The sequence below is a fragment of the Carettochelys insculpta genome, chromosome 8, assembly GCF_033958435.1.
Source record: "Carettochelys insculpta isolate YL-2023 chromosome 8, ASM3395843v1, whole genome shotgun sequence".
Taxonomy (NCBI): Eukaryota; Metazoa; Chordata; order Testudines; family Carettochelyidae; genus Carettochelys; species Carettochelys insculpta.
Genome location: NC_134144.1, coordinates 2,306,548 through 2,327,778, shown reverse-complemented (window position 1 = coordinate 2,327,778; position 21,231 = coordinate 2,306,548). Strand labels below are relative to the sequence as shown.

At 41.0% G+C, this 21,231-nt stretch overlaps 1 protein-coding gene across 9 annotated transcripts in view; it reads left to right on the top strand.

The window, feature by feature from the left end:
- Nucleotides 1-21,231, top strand: part of HDAC4 (histone deacetylase 4) — a 325,988-nt gene that overhangs the window by 295,199 nt on the left and 9,558 nt on the right. For all 9 annotated transcript variants that reach the window (XM_075000715.1, XM_075000713.1, XM_075000714.1 and 6 more), the window contains exons 23-25: nucleotides 8,943-9,061; nucleotides 10,796-10,929; nucleotides 20,757-20,841. In XM_075000715.1, coding sequence (XP_074856816.1) covers nucleotides 8,943-9,061; nucleotides 10,796-10,929; nucleotides 20,757-20,841 — 338 coding nt within the window. The remainder of the gene's footprint in view (nucleotides 1-8,942; nucleotides 9,062-10,795; nucleotides 10,930-20,756; nucleotides 20,842-21,231) is intronic.

Genomic DNA, 21,231 nt, shown 5'->3' with positions numbered 1-21,231 from the left:
TAGAAACCACCTCTTCCCTTCGTGTTCTCTTTAACATAGGTTTCTTTCTGGGTCTTTCATTTTCCTCTGCTCTTGCAGTTTATAAATGGATTAAGAGAGAACAAAGCTGTGTTATATGGTAGAAAACGACTTCTTAGAGTCTTGACTTGATCATATTGCTGGAAGGGATGCACAGAACACTAGTGCTTTTCCGTGTGAGAGCATTTTTGTCCATAGTATCTTTCCGGGACTGTACTGAATATTCACAAGACTGTTTTGTTGAGCTGCAAGGGGAAAGCACAGAATGAGGTGACAGTGTATCACCAGTGCTTTAGCACTTGAAAGTTTGTAGTAATGCCTTTTCCCCTTGTGAATGTGGACAGCAGAGAAGGAAAGCATAACAGGTACTGTCAAAACTGGAATGAAAGGGTGAAGTGAGGAAACTGAATTTTGACTCAAATGTTATGTAATATACAGGTACCTAGCAGACCACGTGAGAGACAATAGTCTCAGTATTTTTACAAGTTTCTTTCCCTGTGAAAATAAGTATAAGTTAGCGTTCTGGTGTGTAGTTGTAGGTTTCATCTTTCCCAGCAATCATTCTGTCTTCCTTCATTTTCATATTTTTCTACAATTAGCAGTTGACCTCACATTGGGTTTAAAGGACTTCTGGCAAATGCTCTGCATAATTTAGGGAGCTGTAAACATATGAAGTACTGAATGCAAATAGCTGGACATTTTTGAAAATACACAGGTAGAATGTCAGCTTCATAATTTCATTGTATCTCTTCAATCTGGTAGAATCAGTAACATTGTTTCCTTTATTCATCTTATGTACAATTTTATCTCCTAAAAATGTCAATGTATTTTACCAACAAATAGCAATTTAACTCTTCAAAATCACTATTTCTAAAGGATTTCAAATATATATAAATTACAGAAAGATATAACTAACTATCAATTGTCTTCTCACTTTCCTCCACTTACAGGAAAATAATAGACATACATTAGCAGGTAAAGTGACGGTCTCTCTATCCTAGCAGTCAACAAAACAGTTCTTCTCATTTTTGAAAAAAACGTGTCTCCCTGAGCTGAATGGCAGATTGCTATTACGTTTTAATTAGATTTCAAGACTGCTGAGAAATTGTTCAGAACAGGCTTTTAAAAAAGAATGCTCCCAACCATTGCTTAATTGACACTGACACATCCTGACCAGTGAATGCAGCTATTCAGCATACCTACTCCAAACAGGTCTCGGCCATCGTTTTGTGAGTACTTTTGTGAGGTATGTTACTTGCGGGACCCATGTTGTACATAGTAACCGCTGCCATATACACAGATGCACACACCTTCAGCGATAAATTAAGTTGGGAACCTTTTTAATCTTATGCCAAGTTTCTTCATGATGATACATTATCAAATGACCTTTTTAAATCTTAACCAGCTTCTTTGAAAAACATTTTCCTGAATCTTTTTTATTGATTTTAATGTAAAATAATGCTTTGAAGCTAAAAATTTATAGTCCCCCGAGAGTTAGAAAAGAGAAGGTAATGGGTCATATATCCTTTTTTTTGTGAGCCCCACGAGACAATACATGCCTTGAAGGCAGCACCTTGTTATTCCGACCCATCAAATGCCACGTTGCATTTGCAGGGGATCAAACCTAAGATGAAAAAAAAGATAAGAAAATTGTCCCTAATGAAATCCAGAAGCAGCAGGCACTTTCACCATGAACTTGGAAACTCACAGCGGAGAACTGAATTTTAATTCAAACCAGTCCAAATGCCAAACTGTGAGGCTTTGAAGTCAGTAGAGGAATGAGTGGAAATCCTTTGACCTAGGCAGAGATACTGATACAATTTTTTTTTTTTTACATTAACTCCTAATATTCTTGACTACCCACTATTTGGAACAGGAAGGTATCGTTCTGTGTAAAAATATTTGGGAAGAAAAGTGTGCAACACTGGTTGGAATTTTAAAAGTCATGACTGATGCCTGAGTTGGATGAAAATTTGCATTCAAATGAAGTAGTAATTAGGGTAGTTGGCATCCTGAGGCAATCTCCTTGTGATTAAACAAAGGAATACATATTAACTTCCTAGTTTTTTTTCTGGTTTAGAAACCATTACAAATAGTACTAATTTCCAAGTTCTTCAGGGAAATAATAATTTAGGGTTAGGATTGTCCGTTAATCATTATATCAGTAACCTTAAAATAGACAAACATGTCTAAAGGTTGGGTTAGGAGATCTGAGACATGCCTTGGAAAGTGGACATAATTATTAATGATGTTTGAGTTATTTCAAAAGCAAGAGTTAATAATGGGAGAACCATTTTATCCTGATCCCTGCCACTTGTACTATCCATAACTGAAAGCTGAAATCATCAACTGCTTAAAGTATGAGTAGTTTTCACTTTGTTCTGAAGTTGGGGTGATGCCATTATTGATAAATTTTGAAAGAGATCACTTCAACCACTAACGGGCATATCTTGTGACAAACCTGATTTGGCGTTTCTCTTGCGTGCTTGGCATTATTACTTGATGTTGTAACAATGGCTATGGTTACTTAAAACAGCAGAATGTTACAATTTAGCTAAACAGTTACTGCGCTAACATTCCACAGCTGAATTCATCACCAAAGTATTTCTTCAATATAGATTTCATAGGTTATGAGGAAGTGTATTAAAACTAATGTATAAAATGTATGGCATAGAATTAAAAGAACTCCTTAAATTATGAAAAGATTATTGGACTCCATTGTTGCATAGTTATAGAACAAACGTTTACAAAAGGTATACTGTAATTTTACTAGTGTGCAGCCTAACTTGTTTTATAAAAGGAAACAACATTCCTATTCCTTTAATTCTCATAACATTTTAAAAGATTATATTTGATTACAGTACACAAAACTGGCAAGGAGAATTCTAGTCAAAATGTGAAGCTTGTATATAACTCCTTATGGAGGTAGAACAATTACCCTTAACACATGAAATACGATATTTCTAGCACATACTGTACTTTTTGTTGTAATTCACTGTAAACGTATCCACAGTGTAGCCCAAGCTGTTGTCATCTTGCACTTGGTTTACTTTAGCTTCATGACAGTGACTTCCTGAAGCATTAATATCCTGTGCATAATTTTATTTTAATGTTATTCACCTTTTATTTTAAATTGCAGGTCATATCAGTATTGTTGGCTGGAAGATTCTTCTTGTCCTTGATTTCTTAAAGACCCTATACATATCATAGAAAACCAGTTTTCTTTAAAACCCTGTGTTTGTGAATAAAATATACTAGATGTGTGCAGAAGTGTGCTAATTTTGGGGTTTTATTTTGTGTCTAAGATTTTTTTCCCCCCATGGAAATGTTATCTTTGTATTTTAAATGTTGTATGTTCTGCCTGCATATTTCTTAGCTAAATTCCTAAACCTATTTGGCATAATAAATCACTGTAGAAATGCCTACTTCTGCAAACAGAAGGGCTAATTTTCAGGGTTAGATTAGCAGCAGGTGTAGATGTTGGTTTAAAATGGCATAAACTGTTCATCTTATTTGTGATTTGGTTTAAGAAAAGTGTAAGAAGGGTTTGTGATTTGTATAGTTCACATTTTAAAAAATAGTCTTAAACATTCTGTGTGGCAAGCCTCTTGGTTCTTTGGAAGATCCCAGTGACCACCACACAGCTAGTTCCATATAAAACTGCTCATTTTATTCCCCTATTTTTTTACCTATGGCCTTGTGGCCTTTGACAAATGCACTAGTCTTTGCAGTATCAAGGAATCACTTCTGATTTCTCCAGCATTTTCTTTTGGAGCTGCGATTGTTCATGCTCAGTCTTAGTCACAAGAATTTTTCCCCATGTACTACTTCAAAAATAAAACATTAGAACTGTAGCTCTGTTGCTTTTGTTCAAACTTTAGAGTTTCATAGGTGAATTTTTTTTAAAGTATCAGAGAGGTAGGTATATTAGTATGTAGCTTCAAGAACAACAAGAGGTCTTGTGGAACCTTATAGACAAACAGGTATTTTAGAGCATAAGCTTTCGTGGGCAAAGACCCACTTCATCAGATGCATGAGTGGGGGAGGGGGGTGGTTTCAGAGAGGTATTTAAAGAATGGGGTCCCAGGAAAAGGGAGGGCCAGAGCAGACAAGATCTAGTCAGCATGGTGGAAATGATAATGGGCCATTTCCACCTTGCTGAATAGACCTGCTCATTCCCATTATCACATCCACCTGGCTGAATAGACCTTGTCCGCTCTGGCCCTCCCTTTTTCTGGGACCCCATTCTTTTAATACCCCTCTGAAACCACCCGCCCCACTCATGCATCTGATGAAGCAGGTCTTTGCCCATGAAAGCTTGTGCTTCACAATAACTGTTAGTCTAAAAGGTGCCACAAGACTTCTTGTTGTTCTCTAACTTTAAAGGAATTTTTGAGAGCATTATTAGGGAGTAAAACAGGAAGTTAGAATGCAATGGAGCATCAAAGAAGGGGTGAACAGACTCACTTTTTCTAAAAACCAGAAATGTGGACACCGCACCTTGGACAGTGGCTTAGGTTCTTGTATCCACCAATCTCCTGGATCTGAGCAGGCTAGCCAAGTCCCGCCAGAGCTGTAACATCCATGCTACTAGGTTGAACCTCTCTAGTACAGCACCCTTGGGACCTCACCAGTGCGTTTACCACACCACAGGAGGTCAATATTGTCCAGCAATATTACCAATACATCCACTCTTTACTGGGCTCTTAGAAGACGTTTAGGGGTAAATTACAGCTAAATAACAGCACAGAACACTGAAAGCCAGGGCTGGTGGCTGCAAACAAACTTTATGGGACCTGGGAAACTGAGCCACACCCATGATAAGTGGTCATTTGGCTAACTAAAACCTTGCCAGATTATGGATGTTGCCAGACTAGAGAGGTTCAATCTGTATTTAATGCCCATTAACATGACCCTCTCCAAGCTGCAGTGTACACAAACCCGGAGAATACAATCAGTACAGTCCAAAATCATGTGGATGGTGGCAGTGCTATAGGCCCCAACCCTACAGTCAGATCCACATGGATACAGCCCTGTGCCCTTGCTGAGACAGTGGGACTCTGCATTGGTGCTGGCACATGGCTACTTGGATCCAACAGTAGTTCCATGGCAGTATTTTAGACCTCTTGTTTGTTACATCACTCGTGTCTTCTTTGTAAGTGTTTTTGGATCCAAGATTGTGTCTTCCTAATGTGTTAATCTAGCAACTAGCACAATGGGGCCCAATCCTGTTTGCAGCAAACGCAAAGAGTAACAAAATTAAAAACAGCAGACCTAAGGCTTGTGCCCAAGTTTTGGGCCTGAGGTATGAATCAAGAAGGTATACAGGTCTAGATTCTAGCGCACTGAAATCCCATGCACTGTGTTTCTTGGAGTTGTCACCGCAGGTTTCAGCAAGCATCATTAGCTTACGGTTCTTTGTGCAGCTAAATCAGCTTCAGCTTTCTGCATGAGATTTCAGTTGCAACTGATTGGCAAATTGACCCACCCTAAGTTTTGTATCAGCCTGGAACCAAACTTACAGGAGGGAGGCTTAAATCCCAGGGTTTGCCACCACGTCTTGCTCTCAAATTTGACAGGTAATTCAGTTTTAGGATTGTGTGTCTGTCCCAGTTCTACACACACAGATTGCCTGGCGAGGAGTTCTGCAGCTCAGATTTCTCATGTTTGGTGGCCTAATTATCTGAAATATATTTTTGACTATTGAGCATTACTAATTACAATAGTAGCCATTAAAAATCTTAAATTGACAACCATCACAACACAATTAGCAGAGAGAGCTCCTTTTCTAAATACAGGAGGGACCTGGGGAATCTCAGATACCTGTGAATGATAGCTGCTGATAGATACTGTTTTTTAATGGTAACCACGATGGTACTTTTCAGTGTGTTCAAATAAGTTTCACATGCTTAATTTTCAGCGAACTCTTAGCATTTCATATGGCCGTATATATTTTTCAAGCCACTAGAGGGTGTCTTTTAACTTCTGTCAGGTCTATAGAAGTTAAATGCCACTGTGCATGTGAGTTAGATGTGTGTATGGCTCACCTGAAATGGGTTGCTATTTCAAAAAACTCCAGTACTCTAACATTTGGAAATTAACTGGGTGAATTATTCCTTGGTGCATAAAATGAAAACCATTGTCAATCACTTGTCTTATTAATTGCTTGTTTTGGCATGTTCAAGCCTGTAATATTACACAACTCGTAAATGATTTGCATTTTCACTTTGTTCGGAGTTGGGAGTGATACCACGCAGTAGGCACAGATACTATCAACTCTCACAATGTCATAACCTGGTTCGGAAAAAATCTGATGAGTTTAGCAGTTTTTCTTTGGGTAGAAACTAAATAGTTCAGCAATACTTCAAATACTTCAAAGCACAAGGAAGAAACCTTTACCGCATGCACTTGCTTCAAAACTGCTGCTTAAGTTCTTTGCGAAGGAGGTGGTTTTTACTTAGAATTCTGTGGGTTTCAGGAAAAACATTTTGTTGGCTTGAATATAATAAGCTAAAAGTCCTACTTTGTCTTTACCAAATAATAATGTGTCTAGAGGAAAAGTTATATGGCTATAAATTCATTGGAAAAATAAAATCTGGTCTTTCTGCAGTCACAACCAGTTCAAAACCCTCCGCAGTACAGCAAATGGCAATGTCACACAGATTAGGACTGTGACCCACAACCACTACCAAAAATGTTTTCTTTTTTTCTGACAGATTAAGGAAAATGAAATAGTTCCTCTATATGTCTTTATAAGTATGCTGATAGGTCATCAGAAACAAATGCAGGAGCTCTTTTGGAGTACCAGGACAGTCTTATGTGAAGAAATAAATAACAACACTTCTGTCGGACCATGCACTACTCAGGGGGTTTTTTCAGCATTCTGAAAATTTTCATCTTTCCCTGAGCAATAATGACACATGCTCCGCTTTGGTGACCTCACCCCAGCTTTAGCTGGTGTATACTGGAATTGCTTTTGACATGGCCAGCATCATTTAAAGACCTGTGAAAACTGGGGACCACAAGCCATCCATTCATTGTGGCAGCTTGCAGTATAAACTGCTAATTCATTAACACCTTTAAAGTGCTTGGTGCTACCACAAATTTTAAGGAAACTAATGTAAGTGCATTAATAGAGTCATATGTATGGCCACCACTCCCTTTGTGAGCACATTTTGAAGAGTGATTTAATATTTATCTTACACAAAAGACAAATTCACATGCATGGCGGTTAGGGTATTTTTCTCATCAGGTGAGAGAGTCAGAAATCACAAAGAGAGACTGCTGCCATTTCCAGTTTAAAATTAACATAAGACTTCCAAAAGAGAGCCTGTGCCTTCCCAGTTTCCTGTGGTTGTGCCAGGAGAGTCCTACATTCTTTACTTGTCATCGTAATTGTTACATCTCATCAGAAAAAAGTTGCAAGCCCTGGAAAAATCCTACATTACAAGGCATGTGAGTTTTCTGTACCCTTCCTTTTGTGCCATTCATGCCATTTACAGGCCACTGTGGATGAGTACGATGACATGAGCCAGTTTTGTTGTACGTTTATGGGCTCATTTGTTCTACACTGCATACAAAGTGAGTGTACCACCGAGCTAAACCATTTCCAAAGGCGTTCGTTCAAGAATACTTTCTAGAAGCGTTCCTAGTCATGGGATTTTTGTGGATCTGTAGCGTTTTTATTGAGGCCACTTCGGTTCTCTATTTTAAACCTTTAATTTGGCACGTTTTCAGTTCTGCAATGCCAGTAATAGCCAGTGTGGCGTAAATTGCATTTTTTTGTTCCCTGTTTGAAAACTCATTGTGCTTAATTTGCATCATGACATCTGATTTTTTTTTTTTCAAGCTAGGGTATATTTTGAGCATAGGTTGAATAGATTTTTAGGGTCCAGGGAAAAAAGATAAACCCAAATAAAAGTGCCTTTGTACAGAGGACAACACTGAGATTAGTCTGCTGACCTGTACTTGCAGTAAATATCTTCTATATTCCATTTTTGTGGGTTTTTTTTCTTGTTCCTCTCTGACACTGCACCACCTTAAAATGGATTGAGTTGCTTTGTATCTATATAACATTGGTAAATTACATGATTTTTAAAAAAAAATTCTGTAATATAAAAGCTTCCTTTTGGTGTCTCCATGTGTCTATAGACCTCCTGCTTATGGGAACAGACATTATTGCCAGTTTTCAATCAATCACCATATTACTAATTGAGGGGCAGCTACTGTAAAGGATAAGACTGCTGTGGTTTTCCTCCTCAAAGGTGTGTGTGTGTGCGCGCGCACACACACACTTCTAGCTTGGACAGTGTTTGTGGCATGTCAGTCTTTAATTATAGTTAGTGAAGATGGGGATGGAAAAAATGAGTGCATTTGAAAGTGCCGCAGAAGTGTCTTTGCTGCACGAAGGAGACAAGGGTCATGCAGTGAGGTTATTAAATGATGGCTTTTCCAGTTAGTCTCTGCCAGCTTATACCATCTTTTCCCCTTTTGGCCCTCTCCACACTTCTAACTTGACCTCAGAGCAAAAGCTCTGAGATGAGCAGACAGGTGGTCAGTCACACCTGGAAGTGTAAATTATTGTTATAATCATATTGTAATATAAATTATTATTGCTTGGTGAGCTATTCCCCTGTTCAGAATGTTATGCTATTAGCGGTTGAAATAATCAACCCCAGTGAATAAGCCACATTACAAACTGGCACTGACTTTAAAACAAAACTACACGTTATACCATACTGGTATATCTGTTAACCAGTTCCTGTTGGTTTCATTGTGTGAGCAGAGAAAAGGTGAAATGAGCTTTGCTAACTTTAAAATTAATACTGTTTATAATAGTTGACCCAAGGTGATCTTAATGTTCCTTAGCTCATTCAAGAGCCAGACAAAGTAATCCATCTGCCATTGTAATATTTTTGTTGTAGAACGGTAGTTATGCCAGTTGCCAATGAATTTGCCCCAGATGTTGTGCTGGTATCATCTGGATTTGATGCCGTGGAAGGCCATCCTACGCCTCTTGGAGGATATAATCTATCAGCAAAATGTAAGTTGCAGCTTTACACCAGATCCAAAACTCATGTAAACTTTCATTAACTTCAGTGGAGCTGTTACAGCTAACAATGAGGTTGTGTCCCTCAGTCTTCAAATGTAAAAATTTTCAGAAATCTGTTTGTACCTTTATATGTAATTTCAGCAGGTAGTATTTATTTTAGGCCCTCTAAAGAAATAACATGAAAAACTCTTCTGCAGTTGGTGTGTTGGTGCATCTGATTCTTACAAAACACGATTCACACTCGATTTGACAGAGAGAAAAAGATACTTGCTAAATAACAATGAGGCTGAGGTTTTGCTCATACAGACATGAAGAAAAATAAAATGTCAAAAGTCAGCAAAGTTTCTGTCGGACCTTTGCTTCCACACAATCATAAACAGTTCAGCTTGATGATTTGATAAAGTAGAGCATAAAAAGGTTTATCTAATTCAGACCGTCCTTTTTCCTTTGGATTGACAGCATGCTTTGGACAGAGGCAAATGCCTTCCCCAGTTACATGTGTGTATATCTGAACTCTCTCCATGCAATTCAGCAGAGAACAAAATTTGATTTCTCCCTCTCTCCAGACTGAAAATCAGAAGGATTTTTTAGGGTTTTGATGTCTATCTGCTAGATAGGTGATTATCTAAGATAATTCCTTAAGTCCTTCAAAAATGTTTGAGCAAACAGAAGTCATGACTTTAATAAAAAGAATAAAGAGAACTAGGAGAGCTGCAAAGAGTTATCTAAAGGTATCCCCAAACACTCCATACATGGTAATCTCTTGTTTGCCATTTTGTTGAATTTCTCTAATTTTATAATGCTCTCGTAATATGTAAAATTGAACTAAGTGGGATTATTATTATATAGTTGTTGGATCTGTGGTTTTTGTCCTGAGGTTGTTAGTTAATGTCGTTGTTGTAGTTGTAAAGGTGCTTATGAAACCTAGTACAAGATAGAAAATAGAGAAGTCTGAAGGAGGAGATAATGCTTTTTTTCAGATTCTGAAAGTGCGTTTTAATCCTTGTGGTTTGGTAAGTTTTGTGCTTTTTTTTAAGGAGAATTAAATATACTGTGTGTCAGATGATCAAAGCCAAGGTCCCCCAGGGATTTTTACAGCATGTTGTCTATGTAAAGAAACCTGCTATCGAGCATTAGATGTCAGGTATCTGTGGAAAGTTGTAATCCAATTTTTTCACAAAGAGAGGCAAGAGCTGCAGGTGGCTGGGTTCCCCCCATGCTCCTCCCCATCCCCACTCCCCAGCCCCGTCTTCTGTACAGCATTGATCCTGGAAAGCATATTTGGTATAGTATAAAGGTCAGTTTAAGGTACAAGTGACCTACTTCCAATCTCTCTCTTTCCCTGCCAAAGTGGTTATTTACTGCAATAATCATTCAAAGCATTAAAACACAATGGGGCAGATTCTGACTTCGGTGACACAGGTGTAGATAGGAGTTGACACCAGTGAAGCTTACGGAGGTACACCAGATTCTCACCCGTGTGAGATCAGAATGTGTCCCATATACACATGTGTAACCGGATCCAAGGGAGAGTCATAGCTGAAATTCTAAAATGAATGTATTGAAATAAAACCTGGCTTATATTATGAGTTTAGTCCTCCCAGATCCCCTGTGGTTTTTTTAATATGATGTAATTCCTTTTATAATTCTTTGATCCTTTGCCAAGAGTCAGATTCCACTGGCAACCTTTGCCCTTTTCTTGCATTTCCTGTTTTCCTGTTACAGGCTTCGGGTACCTGACCAAGCAGCTGATGGGATTGGCTGGAGGTCGAATTGTTCTGGCTCTCGAAGGAGGTCATGACCTGACGGCCATTTGTGATGCATCTGAAGCATGTGTTTCTGCTTTGCTGGGAAACGAGGTATAAAGAGGACTAGAGGCTCTGTGAATGGCTGTCTGTTGACAATTTTAAGATGCTACAAGTTCAGCAGCCTTATTGCAAAGCTGAAAAGTATAAAAGTGCATTTTTCCCAGCATTGCTTAGTGGTTCTGAAACTTGGATCTTTGGTTTAGCCTCTCCTTTAAAGGAACAATCCCAGGGCAGGTGTGAGGAGGGCCTGGATCCATGCCCTCAAAAGGGACAGGCAGTCAGCCCTTAGTGCCACCCAGACTGTGGTTCTGGGGCACTTCCCCCACTCATAGCCACACAGAGCAGAGCAACTGATCCCTTTGTCATCCCTGCCTGGCCCCACCCCATCGACAGTCCTGATCTCACCCCTTTATCAACAAATTAGACAATAAGAATTGAACGAATTTTAAAAGCAAAATTTGTTTTGGCCTCTTGTTTGTGTATTGCATTTTCCTCAGCGTGGACGAGGACAGATACACTAGTCCTCCAAGTGAATGTGCTGCTGTGGTTCTCATGGCTCTCCTTTCCCAGCACAGTCAGTTTCGGATCCATTTTGCCCTGTTTTCATGTTTTGTTCCGTTTCGTATTTTGCTGCTGTCAGGTTTTCAGCTTGCTGTGGATTTCTGTATTGAAAGTGTCCAGTTATTTTGTCAGCGGAAGGCTGGAGTGTTTGCTAGCTAAGCTGGAGGCCCATTTACCAATTTGTGCCCCTTGACAGCATGAAAAGCAGAGCTAGTTCTTGGCAGCCAGGAGACAGTTGAAACTTTTGGTAGAGGAAGCCACTTTCTTTTCTGTTTCTGGAAAGTACAGTGAGCATACAGAGGGAAGGAATCAATTTCTTCATTCCTCAACCCAGCAGCCTTTGATGGCAAACTTATTACTTCCTGCCTCTGCATCCAGCCACAAGATATTGGCTGTTTCTACCAATATTATCAGCAATGAACTATTTAATAGTGGTACCATTAGAATTGTCGTGGCTTCATAGTCAATACCTGAGACAGCTCAGATTCAAATGCAGCAAATCTAAATGACTAATAATGCAGCCACATAGTCCTATGTTGCACAGTTAAGTAATCTGTTACCTGCCAGATTTTACCTGTGGTGTGTACTAAAGCTTCCCAGGACCAAATCTAAATTGTGTTTTTGCAATTTGTTATAGATGTTACGAACATCTTGCTTATTTTTGGACAGATGCCACCCACCTTTTCTGGGGCAGTCATCCCCGTTTGAACTCCCACGCACCTCATGACAAAGTAAATGCATTTCCAGTGCATGGCCCTGACTCCAAATAGCGCAGTGGTAGCTGACCTGCCTGGACACACATGATGGACGGGACTACATTAGCTTTCCATTTAGAAAAACAGGGCTTAGTGCTGCAGGATACGAGTCGGGCCAGAGTGGAGCCCTCGGAAATACTTGCTGTTAGCTCAGATGTCATGAGAGCAAAGGCTCTGAAGAGCCTTTCCAAACATACCTGTTGAAGATGAGTGAAGAAGAGAAGAAAAACAATATCACATCTGTTCATTGTCTGGCTCTTAGGCAGCAGAGATTTGCAGCAGCATGTGAAAGTGATTAGATGTATTTTCAACCTGGAGCTATGGGCTATCATCACAGATGGAATCAGCATACTGAGAGTTATTTTGGGCTTTCAGTTAAAGGATCCCTATGCATACTTTGCAGTATAATTAAATACACAGGTCTGTTTTTCATTCTGCGTGGGAGATGCATGGATAACTCCAGTGCAGGGCTTGGGTTAGATGTACTCACCTGTGCTCCAACAGAATCATTCCCGGGCAACAGCCATCACTTCCCAGTCTCGGCTTTTAGGCCTTAAGATTACACTGATCATCTTACAATTGTGATGTGATTGCTAACTGATGACGTGAAGGCAAGCAGGTCAGTGAGTCCTGAGAAACCGAGACAAAGATGCCCTGTAGTCGAGCAAATCTTCATAGACCTAGATGTTTCTTAGAGGAGAGAAGGAAGCAGTCAAGACAGCCTCCTGCAGGAAAACAGAGAGGAGTGTATCTGAAGGCCACTTCCTCTCATTCCCCAGAGAGATTCTGACTGCTATCAGGTGGAAGAGAAAGGGTCCCTCAGAGCCTTTGCTTTCTTTGGAGGAAGAGTTTGTTCTCTTGTCATCCTTCCTTGCAGAAGGTACTGCAGTGGCAGCAGGTGGATGACTGTAGGGCCAAAATCCTCCAGATGCAGAGCCACATGGAGAAGAACCTGAGCAATCTTTCGGTTCTAGAGCTGTGAAGTTGAGAACCATAACTGTGAAGCTGACATTGAACCATGAATGTCATAAACCCCCTTGATGTACAGCTGGGACATCATGGCAAAGAACCTCCTTCTGTGCTCCAAGGATTCCATGATACAGGGTTTGGTTCTGCATTGAAGCATGGTCCACCTATAGTTAATGAATGACTGCTCCAGACTGCTCCAAAACTGTGGATTCCAAAATGGTAAGGGCATTTCTGCAGGGAGGAAGATGATTCTGGAGAAAATCTCACTCATAATGTACGAAGGAGCCTATACATCATAATGCCTGTTCTGAATTCTCTGCTTCCCTTCTACCAGAGTGTTCAAAGGCTGCTAATGCTTTTGAGTTTTGACCTGAAGGATTTGTCTGTGCCCCAATGGAGACGACTGATCCCACCAAGCTGTACCCCAGGATCTCTGGCCTCCTTATGGCTCCAAGTAACTTGGAAACCAGACAAAGTGGCATCCCACCCAAATCAGTGGCATGATGCTTATCAGAGCCCCTCTTCTCCGGCAGACTCTCAGGGCCCTCGTCATCAGAGGTCATTTCTGCGGCCTCATACAAACCTTGCATCCAACTGCTGTTCTGCACCCTGCCACGTGGTTTAAAGCTCTACACGCATTATTCCTAGTGATAAACTTGATTAGAACCATCATTCATAATGCACCTTTTTTGAGTTACGTGCGCCAAAGATTTTATTTGCCTATATTATGTCTTACCGATAATCCATTTTGCTGATATGAAATGGTTCATCTATTGAGACAATTTAAAGAGAGTTCAATTTGTTGGGGGTTTTTTGTAATTACATCAGAATATCAGTAAAGAACTTAAAAGCTTTTAAGGATGGACCCGTTCATGTTTTTGATAAGTTGGTTACAAGACTGTGCAGATACCATGGCAATGTTCTTTTACTTACACACATCAAAAAGCAGGAAGTACTGGTTTTATCAAGGTCTTTTATAAAATCTTTTTAATGCAAGGAAGTTGGAGTGACCCACTGTTGCTGTATCCTGTGGGCCCTTTGATGAAGTTTGATATACAGTGTGTTAGACAATTTTGCACGCACGCACATGGATAACCAGCTGTGGAGAGCAGCAGGCTGCAGGGGAAATTTGCTAACTTAAGATATGATTAGATTAAATGGTGAAACAGAAGGAAATGAAGGGGGGAAATGCAGGCCCCACAAGCTGAAATTAAATTCATCAGCTGAAATTTAAATTTCAATTTTAAGAAAATGCCTGTGTGGTTGCAAAGCCTGCAGCCCAGGGTAATTCCCAAGTGTCAAGGGAACTAAAATATAGCTGTAATTGCAAATGTTGTGCACTCTAGAATGTGTTAATGGAACGTGATTTAGCAGTGTCAGAAACTTTTCATAATAATTTGTAGTTACTTTTGGTTTGCTCAAACCCACTACAGGTAATTTGACATTTGATGTCAAAAATAAAATTTATGGAGGGTGGGATGCACTGAGGTGGTTTTTGGTTTATATGACGTATAGCCAACGAGCTGCAGCTCTTATTAAATAGCACAACATCAAAATGAACTTCCACTTAATAGCACAACATCAAAAGGCAAGATATTCTGACAGCCCTGGAAAGCAGAGGAGGCAGCAGCAGCACAGAACATATACCTGGTTACCTTCTACCTTCAGCATTCAAGTACCAAGCATGCCGACTGTCCAAGCTCTGCCAGGCCGCCCTATTTCAAAGCCCAAGTTTACCTGTCTCTTTTTTACATGATTTAGATGCTAAGCTACAGGGTCTGGAAAACATCCAGTGCTGCAGAGGTGTCTTAGGATTTACTGAACTCCCCACCTTTCTCAGACATGCCATGAAAACCACTCCCCCCACACACCATCCCTGCTGAATGTAAACCCCACCTGGGAAACTGTGCTGGCCATAGCTGCCAGGATATGCTGCCATTAATACACTGGACTTTAATGTAGCTGTAATGTCACCTGCATCTCACCCAGCCAGTTTTCAGTACACTTAACTGTTCTAGTGCCGTAAGTAACAACCAAGGCTGGACTGCCATAAGTAATGCTCTTGTGCTTTCCATAAAAGAGAGAGAGCACAAACACAATCCATTTCCAGTTGATATCTTTCCTTGCACAGTCTACCAAATCTGTTGGCACATCTCCAGGAAAACCTCTGGGCTATGTTTCAATACACTACGATATGGCTTAATGTAACCCAAGTACTTTGAGAGCTAGCCACAAGCCAGTGGGGGTGGGGCCATGTCCTAGACAGCGCTTGCACATGGTGGTAATCTGCCAATTCCATTGCATGCTGCACCAGCTGCTCCACTTAAAGCTTGAGGCTGCAATAGTCACTACTGAACAGCTGCTCGTTATGTACCCAGTGAATGACACTGCAGTTGAAAGCCAGACTGTACCTAAAGACCACCGAAACAGGCTTTCCAAAGTTAGAAGAAAATGCAAGCACAGGCTCCCAGCCAGGATGCATAATTGTGGTGCCAGGACAGATCAGCATGCAGTGGTGACTGATCCATCTGCAAGAGGGGACACCTCCTATCTGCTTCCTGAATGTCTTGATGGGACAGCCTGGCCAGGGTTGGAACCTTGGGTGAGGTCCTACACATACAATGATAAACAGTGTGAACTTCAGCCTTTTGTCCTGGAGCTCATTATCTGATGTGCTAAGAGTCCTTGGTGTTGGGGAGGAAAAATACAGTAAAGATGGAGTAATGTCAAGCTTCCAAAAATAGGGCTGCCAGTAACAGAGTATAACTGCCTGGGCCAGCTCTCAGGCCTCCCCAGGTCCGGCTTTGGTAGTCGTGATCCCTTAAAATAAAAGATTTTAAACATAACAAACAGTTTCTCCATAATAAATTCAGAGCACATGGACATGCTCTCCTACAGCTCTCCTTCAAAGATGGGTGAATCCACTGTTCACAGCAGTTATATCATTAAGAATAGCACAGAGACAAAGCAGCTGCTTCAGTTGACCACTCCAATTCGAGCACTGCCTTTTATGGATGCTGACTGCCCTGCTACATCAGGAGAAGCTGAAGGGTGTAGAGCTCACTGCTGTATTGTACAAAGGAGATGAAGAGGAATAGTTTCTTCTGGAGTCAAAAACAAGCACTTGACACTTGTAGGTTGTTTCCACCTATATCATTTCCAATGGGCAGATTTTTAAATGACTCTTTTTAACCTGAAAGAGTTGTGAGAAGCTCAAAAGCTTGAAAGCCAGAAATTGGTCTTGTAAAAGAGATTCCCTCCTCCACCTTGCCTCGTTGTTGTTGTTTGTTCAATTTGGAATGACGGGAATTCCAATGCTCATGTAAATAACATAGGAAAGGCAACCAAAGAGTGGCAAGCCAGGGCTTTGGCTGGAGGGGCTCTGAGGCTGAGCTGCCAACTGTGATCTATTGGCTGATAAATTGTTGTTTTTACATTGCTGGGCTGTGATCAAGATCTTCAGATATGGCTAGTGAGCATGGGTGTTTCCATTGATGGGTGCAACCTGGTTTTCAGTGGCTGGACATGTACTTTCTGAAGATCCAGCATCAAGTGGCTGTTCCAAGTTGGGCACCTGAAACATCAATCATTGTGTGAAAACTCTGGCCTAGGAGTTTAACTCATTGTCGGGGCATTTAGAGCTTCTGTGAATGACAGCCAAATAACATCCATAGCACACTGCAAGCTACCAGTGTGCAGTTCTGTCTGTTCCAGTTCTCATTTGAGTAGTGCTGTGAATTGTGGTAGATTGTTTTAATTTTGTGCTACCACCAAAGTTAGTGTTAATAAAGGGAGCTAATGCCCACAAAGAGACTGTGGTTAACAACAAACCAAATTGTTGTTTTGCCCGTAGCGTACTACGGATCTGATCTCTGTTCCACATTGTTCTGCTAGCACAAAGTTGCACAAACTCCTCACTACCCCTTTCAGAATTATGAATATGCCATGTGAAAATATTTGGAACACTCCTGTTTGTGGACAAAAGAGGCTAGTGGTGTTGCTCCCAGGTTTGGCAGGGCTCCTGTGGTCAGAGTATACATTGGGGTGTCCACTGAAGATAAAGGGGCACACCCATATGCACATACTCAGCCACCCGTGTTCATTTGGCAGCATGGTTCCCCACGAAAAGCCTTTATAATCGTGCTGTTTTATTTAAATCTGGATCTTTCACTGTTAATGGGAACTGAAGTGAGTGCCACAGGTGTGAGAGTAGTTGTCAAAATGCCTCCATTGATTTTTTTTGAAAGGGGAAAGGATGCCAGCTTTTTTCTGACTCTGAACAGACTAATCCAGTAGAAAGTGTTAGCAAAATATTTCTGCCCCTTGTACTGCTGGCCCTGCGAATGTCTGTGGCGGTTTGAACAAATTGAGGTTTGTGTTTAGTGCTGCATCTCTCGCTTCTTGCCCAGGCTCTTTGGCTAAACAAACACTTTGACAGAAGTCCATTTGTTCTCGATTTGTGCACACGGGTGAAGGGGTTTTTAAATTCTGTTGCTCAAATGCACAGCCTTGTTTTCTGCCTCTTTCCAAGCCCAAACTAATACTATGAAAACTCAAAAAAAAGTTCTAAACATTTCAGTTTTTAAAATTTCTTTTATTGGTTGAAGTCTGCAGGATTTGGACCAAGTTTTTAATTGTGCTAGTGACAGTGCCGCAATTGGATTTTACAGCCCTTTGCTACAGAATGCCATGTAATGTGTAGTCGTCTGAGTCCTCCCTCCGTCCCAGTGTCAGATGGAAATGCAGCTTCTAAGCCTGGCTATAGGCGTATTGCTGTCTTTGGTGTGCTGGCTACCCTTCCTGCACAGCTTCCTCCTGTCTGCTGCTGGAGTGAAATAATGTGGCTTTCCCAGCGTCAGCATATTCACGGCATGCTTCTCGTTTGAAAGTTTGGAATTATTTTACAGTCAACGGTTTTGTCCTTCTTTTTATCTGACATGAAGAAAATCTATTCCAGAAAAACAGAAGGAATTGTAATCAAGGAAGAGTTCAGAGGAGGGTTCTTCTCCCCCATGTTCCTTTTTTTATTCTTTCTTTCCCCGACCCCCATGTGCCACAAGGGTTCTGCACACGCAGGCCTATACAGTGAGTAGTGTTTACTTGTAACCGGCATGCTCAAGAACTTTTTCACAACAAAGATATTAATGGAAAATCACTATTCACTAATGTGTCAAGTTAAATCTGACCCTGTTGCACCATTTGAAATCTATTTACCCAGAGTGTGGGAGGTGGTTACAGGCTGCTCTTTGGTAGGACCACCTGCATATGTTTAAACTTGACCCGACTTTGTTTGAGTTCATTGGCACTGTACAATGTTTGATTCTAACCATTGCTGCTGTTCTTTGTTGGGCCTGATCTAAGAGTTTTTGCTCAGTTAGAGGGTGACTATTTCTTTTACTGACATTAATTTGCTGCTAAATGCCCTAATGTAGATGCAGTTGCACCAGCATAATTGTGCCTACATGAGCCCATCTACACTGCAGCTTTTTGCCAGGTAATTTTGTATTTGTCACAGGTGTAAGAAGTGTGATTTGTGACCAGCATACCTGAGCCATAAAAAGCCCCCAGAATACATAGATAGATAGTGACAAAACCAAGCTCTTTCTGTTTGTTTTTTTCCTCCCCCCAAAGCAGTTTGTTTTACTCTGGTTGATGGAAGAGGAGACTAGAAGAGGCTAAGCCAGCAAGAGCCCAGCTTTACCACGATAAGCTGTGCTTACACTAGAAGCACTTTGCCAGGGTAATATACTGGGGTATAGCTATTTCAAAAAGAACCCTGATTATAGATCTAGCCAAAGATATGAGCTTATGCTGTTTGGGGGACCTGTTAGGAGTTACACCCAGCATGTTTACACTGATACAGCTGCATCTGCCCCGGCCAGTATAACTCTACCCTCCCAGTACAGCAAGGTGTCAGAAAAGCTGCTGTGGTTTCTCTAGTGGTTAAACATTCATATATCTCTATTTAGGAAAACAGAGATGTTCCCTTGCGTAAGATACTAACCAACCAACATAATTTTTTATCACTAGGGTTGGGAGGCATGGATTTGGATAAGAGCAGAGACAAACATCTCAGGTCCTGTCTGCAGTTAAAAGCAAAAGCATTTGAGCTTCAAAAGAAATTGTTTTCTGCACATAGCATAAAAAAAATCTGAGAACTTTTTAAAAGTTCCATATCACATTTCAACTTGCAGTTTCAGTTCTGTCCCGTTAGTCTCATTATTGAAGGATGGAAAAGAAACTAACATTACAGAGAATAAGGTTCATAACACAGTTCTCTATACCGAGGAACTTCAGCACATATTTCATAAAGATTAACATATGGATTTGATGCCTATCTGCCCTGGTAAGATTGACCCGGCAGATGGTAAGAGCTACAAAGAACTCCTTATTATGGAGGCACCACCAGGTCTTTTGTACTGAAGATGTTGAGTTTTGAGGTAAAGCAGGGTTTTCATTCATGTGTGCCTTAACCAAAATTATGGCATTTACTCATAGGGTACAAATTTAAATTTTGGGAAAGTTACAAGTAAATACATTCATTGAACTCAGAGTTCAAAGGAGTTTAGAAGTAACTCTTTTGGCTGGCATCTCACTTTTTTTTTCAGGACCCTTTACCCTATATACAGGCTTGTTTGTCCACTTCAGACTTTGCACAGAAGTAGATCCACATAAGGTCTTATATTCTGGCCTTTTTTAAACAAGCTTTCTGCCTTTGTTAGTTTTTCTCTGCCTCACAGTGACTGACAAATGAAATATGTTTGAACAATGAAAGGTGGGGAAGAGCATAAAACACAGCTCTGCCGACTCCACCAAGGCAGAGTAGCCGGTGTAAGAGTGCTTATGGCTGTCGAAGCTCAGGCACCGTTTCCTGCTTCACATGCTCGAAGACACATTAAAACCAGGGCTCCTGCCCTGCAGAATTTCTGAACTGCACGCTAGTGGAGCCCTTGTCCTGTGGGCTTTCAGACCGTACGGAACCATATTCGCATTCTGTGGCTGGCAACATCTTTTGGCTCACAAAGGGCAGAGAATGTCGAGGTATCAAGGATGAAGCAGGAAGAGTTGTGCTCATTTGAGTAGGAGATTAGAGAATTGGCTGCAAGATAGAAGTCACTCACAGCAGGGCCAACAGCCACCCTGGGACGAGGTGGCCATTGGGCCTGGCTCTGTGCCTTTGGAAGAGGTGGGTTCAGGGGCCTAAGGCAGCCAGCCCTTGGCACTGCTCAGACCACAGCACAGAGCATGTAGAGTGACGGAGTAGTACTGCCGCAGCATTTCAAAGAGGCCTGGAGCTGGGACCACAGCTCCAGACCCCTTGGCAAAACTGGGGCCCTGTGTATCTGCCCTCTTTGCTCCACCTCTCACTCCCGTTCAGAGGCCTTGCAAAACTCAAGTATGCGATGATGTTGACTATGTAGAAACTTTTCATATCCTGAATTGTAAGTAGGGTCACATAGTGGGGATCGAAGGAGGGGATGGGGCACTTAGCACATAGTGCAGTAAATAGTGTCTTGACAAGCACTTGGTTATGGAGTATATATAGGAACATGAATTTAAAAAGCTCTGCTATTTTTGTTCCATTTTTTTCAGCTTGATCCTCTTCCAGAAAAAGTTTTGCAGCAGAGAGCAAATGCTAATGCAGTCCACTCTATGGAAAAAGTGATTGAGATACACAGTGAGTATATACAAGCTAAGCCCCAATGCTTCTCTGAGCTGTCCTCAGGCAACACTGTTCAGACACCTCCATCATCTTAATGATTAGAGTAAATAAATTCTACTGAGGTCTGCCAGGTTCACTTCAGCTAGTTTTCTGATAGTCGCTGTGCAGTGAACATATGCTGTGCAGCCACAAACTGATCACAAAAGATGCTGTGAGAGGCAGAAATGTATCTGAGGATTAAGTTTAATAAGGACAAATGCAAAGTACTCTGCCTAGGAAGGATCAATTTCACATATACAAAATGGAAAGAAACGATCTGCAAAGGAGTACTGCAGAAAGGGATCTAGGGGTTGTAGAGGACCGCAAACTAAATGAGTTCACATCAGTGCTTTTTTTTTGTGCCGA